The sequence below is a fragment of the Cynara cardunculus genome (genome assembly GCF_001531365.2).
Source record: "Cynara cardunculus var. scolymus isolate 2C chromosome LG 14, CcrdV1, whole genome shotgun sequence".
Lineage (NCBI taxonomy): Eukaryota > Viridiplantae > Streptophyta > Magnoliopsida > Asterales > Asteraceae > Cynara > Cynara cardunculus.
Genome location: NC_037541.1, coordinates 394,177 through 404,876, shown reverse-complemented (window position 1 = coordinate 404,876; position 10,700 = coordinate 394,177). Strand labels below are relative to the sequence as shown.

The 10,700-nt window shown below is 35.8% G+C and overlaps 1 protein-coding gene across 1 annotated transcript; it reads left to right on the top strand.

Moving 5' to 3' along the window:
• Nucleotides 1-4,352: 4,352 nt before the first annotated feature.
• LOC112526362 (G-type lectin S-receptor-like serine/threonine-protein kinase At1g61370) lies at nucleotides 4,353-8,469 on the top strand. Its single transcript, XM_025136645.1, has 7 exons — nucleotides 4,353-5,619; nucleotides 5,702-5,812; nucleotides 6,466-6,656; nucleotides 6,758-6,968; nucleotides 7,399-7,636; nucleotides 7,821-7,962; nucleotides 8,067-8,469. Exons 1-7 carry the CDS (start codon nucleotides 4,353-4,355, stop codon nucleotides 8,361-8,363), a joined length of 2,457 nt encoding a protein of 818 aa, XP_024992413.1. The 3' UTR covers nucleotides 8,364-8,469.
• Nucleotides 8,470-10,700: the final 2,231 nt, after the last annotated feature.

The following is a 10,700-nucleotide window of genomic DNA, read 5'->3' as shown; positions in this document are numbered from 1 at the left end:
TATGGTGGTCTACATCTTGTCATCCATATAATGCCATTAGATCAGCTTGTTTTCGTTAGACCCGTGAGACCACAAAACAACATCGAAACTTCATAACAAAACATTATGAAGGTACGAAAAACACCGAATATTCACTATAAAAACACTGTGAAGGTTCAGTGTTGTTTATATGGTCTCATGGGTCTCACAAAACAGTCTGGTATCACATGATCCCAAATCATTTATACTGTATGGGACGGATTATATAGAAACCTTTTAAAGGTTACAAGACCATAAGAATTGGTCTGTATCATGTGAAACATTCGATGTTCATACGTAGATAAAACGTCCCGTAATGTTTTGAGTGTGAAAAAACCACAAAAATACATTTATACATGAAACACGCATTCATGTCTGTACACAAGAACGAAACATGTAAAACAATATGAATCGTAGTCTAAAATCCAACTTAGTGGATGGTTTTGGTTGATTTACACGGGTTTAGTTTTCATTTTCAAATATGTTATTTCATCTATGAATCCAGTTTCACATGTTTCTATTTGATCTTGGGTCTTATACCATAAAGCATTTGGTAAAAACTATTTAAAATAACTTATTAAGCATTAAATATTGCTTATTATGCATAATAATTTAAATGGGCAAATTGCATGAAAAAATAACGTTCTTTAACTTGATTCATATTTTAGGTAACGTACTTTCAGAACTAACATTTTGGTAGTAAAATGTAAATTTTTAAACATTTAAGTAGTTGGGTAACCGATTGAAGCATTAACCTGTTATCATGCTGATGTGGCGAGTAATGTGGTAACCAACTTAGTATTATTTGCTGACGTGGTCAATTAAATGAATTTTTTAATCTAAAATTAGTTTTCAACCGGTTACCCGATACTTAAATGCTTAAAAAGTTTATATCTTAGATACCAAAATGAAAGTTATGAAAGTATGTTACCTAAAATAGGAATCAAGTTAAAGTATGTTACTTTTTCATATAATTTGCCATATTTTAAAATTCAAGTTTACAATTTGTTACTACAACTTTATAACTCTTTGTTTGAAAAACTAATTCAGTTTCAATGAACACGACAAGATGTTTATACGTAGTGAGTGAGAGGGTCGATACGATAGTAGGCACTTCGAGTTACCAATGAAGACGCATGGAAGGGATTCGGGATCCAATTTGTGGGTGGCGTAGAAACGAAGCCACGGAGAACATAATCACCAAATGGATCGTCAGTAAGCTCGTAGTCACCACCTTACTTACTTTATCGGGTAACATTCTCGACCATCAAAATGAATTGTTGGTATGCATATACATCTTACCTGATAAGCGTAACCGGGTAAGAGTCTTCTTCCTCACTTACCGGGCAAGATTTTCGGTTCTTATCATATTCACCCAATAAAGTAAGTAAAACCCGATAAAGACTTACTGGATAAACGTTTGATAAATATCTGATCTTAAAATTAAATATTGTTTAGCAAGGAGAGGGTCAATAAGACATATTTTAATAGCAAATAAGTATGACTTATTGAATAAGAGATCTAGAAGTTGCATAACTAAAAGCAACCTTATTCTATTTGTTTAAGTCTTATTAGAAACGATTACTTATTCAAACCCTTGATTAAGCTCCCAATTAGAATTTCAAAATAGAGATGTAAACGGATCGGGTATCAGAGATCAGGGATTTTTTTCCGTCTATACAATTTAATTTTTTACGTAACGTTTTTATATACTATGTATAGGACAAATTGCATGAAAAAGTAACGTACTTTAACTTGATTCATATTTTGGGTAACGTACTTTCACAACTTCCATTTTGGTACCTAAGATGTAAAATCTTAAACATTTAAGTACCCGGTTACCATGTTGTTGTGGTGAGTGATGTGGTATCCGATTAATACTTCAGCAAATAATATTGAGTTAGATAAGAATAACATTATAAACAACGTAGTTCAAACACAGATATATCACTTACAATACTTAATAATTGAAGTTTTATATAATCACGTCGTTATATCAACAAAAGTTTCCCATGAACAACCAAATCAATAATGTAATTATTTTTACAAGTTTTCATCATGTAAGATTGATTATATTTATGCATTATATATAGAAACACATTGCGAAACAAATATATGTTAATCAATATTTCAAATCCTAGTCTTAAATGGAAAAAATATCATATAAAAAACACATGATGCATAAGTTTTCAAGGTTATCACAATTTTTTGAATTCTCAAAAGAATGCCCATATACATACATATATATATATATATAGAGAGAGAGAGAGAGATGAGTTATTATACAACCCTTTACATTTGTACAACCAATACAACCTAATCTCAACCGTCCATTTAATTTGATGAATATGCGATTTCATAGAAGTTTTGATTGTTTCCTAATATAAAGTATTGATCATAATTAATGAACCCTATTCATCTTTCATAAATATTCAAATCATAATAAATGAACTCCCATCGTTTCTATAAATATCTCAATTAATTGGGTTGCATTGGTTGTACAAATGGACATGGTTGTATTTGAAATATACCCTATATATATATATATAGAGAGAGAGAGAGAGAGGGGTTTAACAAAAAACCGACAAAAAATAAAAAACTGAGGGACACTCTGATAGTCATTCACCTGAACGGTATATACAAGTTATTGAAGTTGTTTTTTGGTTTTTATGCATGTGTGCATGTTATGCACATGTGTATATCGGACAAATTGCTTAGAAATTACTTGTATGCACGTGTATATACCGTTCAGATGAATGGTTACCAAAATATTACTAGTTTTTCATTTTCTTGCAGTTTTTCCTAAACCTGACCCTATACATGTATATACACACACACATAGAATTTTTTTTTAATTAGTACACAGGGTCGGGAATGAAGGGTATCCTCATCTCCAGAATATAAATTCGGCAATTCTCCATCCCGATCAATTTGCGATTCCTTGGTCAAACCAGAGTCGGCATCGGGTTTCCCGTCGGATGCGGGGTTTTTTTGCCATCCCTAATTTCAAGGGAGTTGAGCCACTTTTTGGTCAACGAAAACTTTGTAAGAAACTTTGTCATCCCTAATTCCAATGTTGTGATTAATCAAGCCACGTACTTAGAATTTTTTTAAGTGATGACACCATTTGATTATAAAAGATGAAGTTATGAATATTTTTTTACAAAATCATCTTTGCTCTGTTAATTATCCTTACTTTTTGTATGAGGTCCGTCTTTTATCCCATTTTAAATAAATATAATAAACCTAATATTAAAACTACAAACTAAGAAAATGATGCAAATGAGATTCAAACCCGCACTCAGAATCAAAGAAAAGACCATGCAAACCAACTCTATCAAGAGAAACCCGTGTTATTATTATAGTTTCAAGAAATATGCGAGTACCCTCAAACAAAAATAATACGATGACACCTTTCACAACCCGAATCTTTTTACATGACAGAAGAACGAAACAGTAACCTATACTACTGTATGCAGTATAATGGGTCCGTCCCTGAATCAATCTTTCAATTTCCTAATATGCCCTTACATGCTTATACTTTCATCATGTTGACTAATGTGATATTGACATATATATATATATATATATATATATATATAATAATAAATTGTAATAATCATTTTTATATATTATGGTAGAAATTAAAGTAGAGAAACCATAGCTATCAAAGTGTTAGTCGTGGGAGGGTTTCTTTAAAAAAAAACGAGATGATATCACTACTTGTCGGTACCCCGAAATTGCTTACAAAAGTCAAAGCCTATATCATCATGTTAAGAAAGGAGCACTCAACATAAGATATACAGTTTAGAACAAATTACATGTAAAAATAACGTATTTTAACTTGATTTTTGTTTTGGATAACGTATTTATAAAATTACTCTTTTGGTACTTAAGATGTAAAGTTTTTAAACATTTAAGTACTCGGATAACTGGTTGAAGACTAATTTTAGATTAAAAAAATTCATGTTAATAACCACCTCAGCAAATAATACTGATTTGTGCTAATAAGCCAGATAGACCAATAAGCCTAATTAAGTTGCAAGTAAACAGCCCCTGAGTTGGATACCATATCACTTGTTACATCAACATGATAACCGGTTAATGCTTCAACCGGTTATCCGGGTACTTAGATGTTTAAAACTTTACATCTTAGGTACCAAAATGGAACTCTTTTTTAAAATATTAAATACTACAAAAGGAAGACTTGGTCATAGATTGAAACTTGAACATCATGCAAAGAAGCTAAGAGATCCATAGAATGTGAAGCTAATGACTTAAAATCTGCAGAAAGACTCTCACCAATGGGTATGAATATGGCTGTGTCTATTGGCATGGCATGCTTATATATCCTGCTTAATTCATTAAGACACTGCAAGTCAACAGACATATTGACCAAAGATGGTAAGATCTCCTTACAACAAACTCTCATCTCTACCAATCAAGTTTTCGAGCTCGGATTCTTCAATCCCGGTAACTCGACTACGCGATATCTTGGTATTTGGTACAAAGACGTTCCGGCACGGAGAGTTATATGGGTGGCAAACAGAGAAAACCCGCTCTCGGTTTCCGACACTGGTTCTAGCCTAACGATTGGTGACGATGGGAACTTGAGGATCGAAGATGGGGAGAGTAATGTTATCTGGTCGACAAATGTAAGAGTCCAGTTCAATGAAACAATTGCAAAGCTTACAGACACGGGAGATTTTGCGCTTAATGATACCGTCTCGGGATCGATATTGTGGGAGAGTTTTGATAATCCGAGTAACAGTTTATTACCGGGAATGAGGCTTGGAGCGAGAGGGGAAACACAAGGGAAACATGTATTGACATCATGGAAAAGTGACGATGATCCAACCGTTGGAGATTTCGTAGCGGGGCTTTCGGAAGAGCAGCCGCCACAAGCTTTTATCTGGCGCGGTTCGAAGCCGTACTGGAGAAGTGGGCCGTGGGATGGTGGGAAATTTATAGGTATACCGGAGCAGGAGTCGGGGTACTCAAGTCATATAAGTCTCATGCCTGAGAACCCGCAAGGAGGAGCGTATCTCGCGATCAATAAGTATAACTCGTATGACATCCACTGGCTTTATTTACGACCCGATGGTGTGTTGCATTTGAATTATTGGGATGATGATCTTAACACGTGGGATTTTACGTGGAGAGCACCGGAGAATCGTTGTGATGTTTATGGAGTTTGTGGTGCTTTTGCGATTTGTACGAGCAAGTTTCCGACTTGTGACTGTTTGAGAGGGTTTGTGCCACAGTCGAATGATGAATGGAGCAAAAGCAATTGGACACGAGGTTGTGTGAGGCGAAGTGAACTTTTGTGTGAGAAGAATGCAAGCAGTTTAGCTTCGGGAAAGACTAAACCGGATACGTTCAAGATGTTAAGAGGGATCAAGCTCCCAGATCATCATCAGTATTTTCCATACACCGATACCGATGAATGCAAGCGCTTATGCCTGGGCAACTGCTCTTGTAAGGCATACGCGTATGTGGAAGGCATTCTATGTATGATTTGGACAAAAGACCTCATGGATATCGAGCAGTTTTCAGATGGCGGGGAGGATCTTTACTTGCGTCTTTCTTATGTGGAATCAGGTAAACTAAGGATTCTTGTTAAGGTGTAAACTGGGTTCGTTTGGTTTGGTTTGGTTCGGTTTATCCTGACACAGTTTTATAGGAGAAGAAACAAAAGGAGCAAAACTTCTCATCAGTTTCACAACCATAGGTGGTGTACTCCTCTTAGGTGGCTTCATGTTTCTTGCGTACAAGTGGACAACATATAAGAAAGGCAAGAAAATATATCTTATATATAGAGAGAGAGGAAGAGTGACGTTCAAGGTTGAGGAACACCCCGGTAACCATTCATCTTTATGATATGCATATGTGCATACAAGTAATTGAAGTTGTTTCTTGGTTTCTATGCACGTGTGCATGTTATGCACATGTGTAATACCGGACAAATTGCTTACAAATTACTTGTATGTACATGTGCATACCATAAGGATGAATGGTTACTAAGGTGTTCCTCAGTTTTTCATTTTTTTTTTGCAGTTTTCCCTGAACCTGACCCTATATGTGTATATAAAGAGGGGACTAATGGGAAAACTATGTATTTTGTGAGAACTGTGAGATTCATTCACAACCATACATGTTGAACCCATACATGGTAATTCACACTGTGATTATTTACTGAACCAAAACCAATGTGTTTCCTATTTCAAACATGAAAGTCCAGACATGGAAATTCATATTGTGAATACTTATTGAACCCCGATCTTTGTGCTTTTCTGTTTCAAACATGAAACCAAGACATGGTAACATTGAACCCACATACGTGCTTGGATCACACAGTTCTCACAGATAACCAGGTTCTCAAATGATTACCACCTTATATATATGTGTATATATATACCTTGACATGGATAAATGATCCATATGTAGGAAGGAAAACCAAGTTAAATCTCTTGAGATCGGAGAACGCAATTGTTCCGAGGGAGACACTACAAGAAGAGGTTCTTAGAAAGGAGTCTATAGAATTGCCAATATATGAGTTCAAGCAAATAATAGCTTCCACTGACAACTTCAGCTACAGAAACAAACTTGGTGAAGGAGGGTTTGGTGCAGTTTATAAGGTACTAATGCACTTGTATTCACAAACTTGTTTCGGTTATGACTATTCGAATCCATCAAAATGGAGCCAACACTAAATACGTAACACATTAAACTAAAATAGGGAACGCTAGATCATGGACAGCAAATAGCAGTGAAAAGGCTGTCAGGGGACTCTGGGCAAGGAATTGAAGAGTTTAAGAATGAAATCATGTTGATTTCCAAGCTCCAACATAGGAATCTTGTTAAGCTTTTAGGTTGTTGCATTGAAGGGGAAGAGAGATTATTGGTTTATGAGTACATGACCAACAAAAGTTTGGACACTTTTCTCTTTGGTAAGTTTTGGCTCGACTTCTTTCTCTTGTAATTTGTCAACATATTCGGTTCAGTTATAGTTTGAAAGCATATTGATGATAAGTAATAGTAACTGAAATTAACTTGTACTGTTGTCTGAAATAGATTCTCTAGCCAAAGAATGCTTACGGGCTGCTTAAAGTTTAGAACTGTTGGAGTCCTACATCGGCTAGACTTGGATCATTTCTCCTGTATATATGTTGAAACCTCCACTTATTCTAACAAGAACTGTAATGAATATTTCTGTTATCGTAGCAATGACATTCGCATGCCTTATTCAGCAGTTTAGAGGTCATTTGCTGATAAATAAAAGCTATCTAACATAAGGATCATTTGTACTACTTTTGGGATATAGATCATTTAGTTTCTGACAATTGACCTTTCTAACACTTTTAGCTTCTTGATTCCCAGATCCAAAGAAACGAAAGCAACTTGATTGGGAAACTCGTTTCAACATTATTCAGGGCATTGGTCGTGGGCTTATTTATCTCCATCGAGATTCTTGTTTAAGGATTATACACAGAGATTTGAAGTGTAGCAATATTCTACTAGATGAGAAAATGAATCCCAAGATATCAGACTTTGGATTGGCACGGACTTTTCAAATGACACAAGAGTTGGCGAATACTCGCCGGATTGTTGGAACATAGTGAGAATTGTTTATTTCCTCTGTAGAGTTTTTTTACTATCTATCATCTTTTTAATCCACTAAAGATGTATTAATCCTAGTCGAAATGGAAGTGACGTCGAAATGTGAACTTATGCTAGGAACCTATCATATTGTTATTGTTCTTGACAATATTTTGACTATAAGTTCTTATGATGAAATGCAGTGGCTATATGTCTCCTGAATATGCCATGAGAGGAGTAATCTCAGAGAAATCAGATGTATTTAGTTACGGAGTAATGCTGTTAGAGATTATCAGTGGCAAAAGAAATACGGAATTTCTACATCATGAACATCCTCTTGGACACGTAAGTACAAAAATTCGACTCAGAAACCCATACCAGATAATTTCATCCCATTTACATGCACGCTTTTGATGGTCTAATACAAAAGAAGGCATACAAAATTTCAGGCATGGAAGTCATGGAAGGAACGCAGAGGAATAGAATTGATGGATCAAGCATTGGTTGAGTCTCCATTTCTATCACAGGGTTTGAGGTGCATACACATGGGACTTCTTTGTGTTCAGGATCTGGCTAAGGACAGGCCAACGATGGCAGAAGCAGTTTCTATGCTATGCAGTGATGCTGATCTTCCAGAGCCAAAAGAACCATTATTTATTTTACAGAGGGGAACCAGCATTGGACATGACTTCAAAAACATGTGGTCTGTAAATGCAATCACTACATCCGTGACCGAAGGGCGATAACGGGTAGGTTAAATTGTAATCATAACATTTGGCAATTGTATCTTTGAGTAATTAGCATACAATAAAGACAACATTTATTGACATTTTATTCATAACACTCTTACCTGTAGATTGCTCTCTTATTTCCTTTTTCTTTGTTTACAATCTGGGGTCTTCATCAAACGGTCTCTCTACCCTTTGGGTAGAGAAAACGTGTGCGTACATCCTACCACGCAAACCAAACCTGTGTGGTAGATCGGTAGAATGGGAAGCAACTGTAACACATCAAAAATGCCCAAGAAACAAACAACTTCATGTATGAAATGTAAATGTGTTCCTTGGCTTGAGGAGAATTAATACTATATGTTTTAAAATCTTGTGACAAGTTTCTTGTAACAATTGGTAAAAATAGTTACATAGACATGTGTAACAACACCCCATTATGATCTACGATTACGACGAACAATAAACCATGCTTCCTCGTCATCAGGCATTGCTTGGACAACAACCAAACCAACACACCGGGTTGGTATTGCCATGCATGTTTCTCGTGATCGTGGCGTGCTTAGCAAGTCCTACCTTGTTCGGATAGAAGATGCTGATAGAATTTCCATTTTACAAGTATTTTGTTGGATTGTAGTTGTTGGTGGAAGTTGTTACTGAAGACTAGGTCTTAATCAAAGTAGGAGTCTAAATCCCAGAAGCCTTAAGGGAAAGTTGGTGTTTGATTCAGTCTTTTATATTATCCCTTTAGAATGGGTATATAGTTTGTTTTAACGTTCTTGTAGATAATTACGTATTTACAAAATACCATGTCAACTCATCCTATTTCATCAGATTTGAGGTCTATATAATAGTCTCACTGCATTTAATTAAACAAGGCAATCAATTGCATTTGCAACTTGAAGTATGCTCAAATACTAGTGTGTGATGCAACAAAATGGCATTAGCACACTCAGAAGGGTGTCGAAAATGTCATACTAAAAGACATGAAAGGTAAACATTACATAATCTAGGCAATTGACAGGAAGATCCCTGAAACAGTTTTGGAAAAGGGCACATAGAAAGAAATATGGGATTCTATGAAACAAAAATATGAAGATTCTAGAAAGGTAAAGAAAGCTCAATTACTGGCTCTGAAGAGGGAATACGAGCTCCTAACCATGAAGGAGGGTAAGAAGGTAAGCTTTTACCTTCTCAGAACCCTAACAATTGTCGACAAGAAGATAGACGGTGTTGTGGAACCAAGCAATGTAGTACCCAAGGTTCTGTGATTAAATACTTGAACCTTTAAAGTTCAAGTATGGCATGCTTGATCGAGGAATCTAACAACCTTGATATTATGACCATAGATGAGCTTCATGGAAATCTATTGGTTCACGAACAAAGAATGGTTGGTCCAAAAGAAGAGGACCAGGTGCTAAAGGTTGTTACAAAGTCTGTAAATAAAGGAAGATGATGAGAAGGATACATCGTCAGCAGAAGCACAACAAAATACTACAAGTACCACATGCTAAGGCACTTTCAAAGTGGATGTCCAAAATGGGAAAATGTTGTCAATTTGTGCTATGTCCTTTCCTATCTTATAGAAAAGGATCCCATGATCCTGGACCGATCTTAGTAGGGACCGCAAATCCCAAATTTATACACAAATTAATGAAACATAATAGATGGTCATAATGGCCCATGTGGAACAAAATCATGCAACCAAGAAGTCTGCTTCTTGGACTCAGGCTACTCGAGTCACATGAGTAGAGACAAGAAGTGGTTCAGTGAGCTGAATGAAGACTACTGGCTTAGTGTCAAGCTTGGAAACAACTACTCGATGCTAATTAAGGTTTGCAATTGGAGGAGTTGATCATGTTCTAAAAAAAGCATATTTTGTTCTAGACCTGAAGAACAACTTGATCCTTATTGGGCAAATCCAAGAAACAGGAGTAGCAGTTCACATGCCAAAGAAAGGATTTTAATCAAGTAGATTCCTATGACTCCAAATCGCATATACACAGTTATTGCAAATATGTTTCCTTCTTAGCCCAATTGTCTTAGGCCAGATGTGGAAGATGTTACACAACTCTAACATCAACGCTATTGACACATGATTCACAGAAGCTTGAAGATGTTGAAAAAAAGGAAATGGTGTTAGTGTTGCCAGACTTTAAAGAATATAACAAGCAATAAAATTCAAAGCGCTTGTTGAGAATGAAACAAGCATGCACTCAAGTGTATCAGAATTAACAAGGATGGTGATGTAACACCCTAAATCTGAATGGAATAAACAATATGGGAATGGTTATGCATATGTTGAAAATAGAGGACAGCAGGGACTGGTTGTAATTCGCTCAAACTGGGGGAATA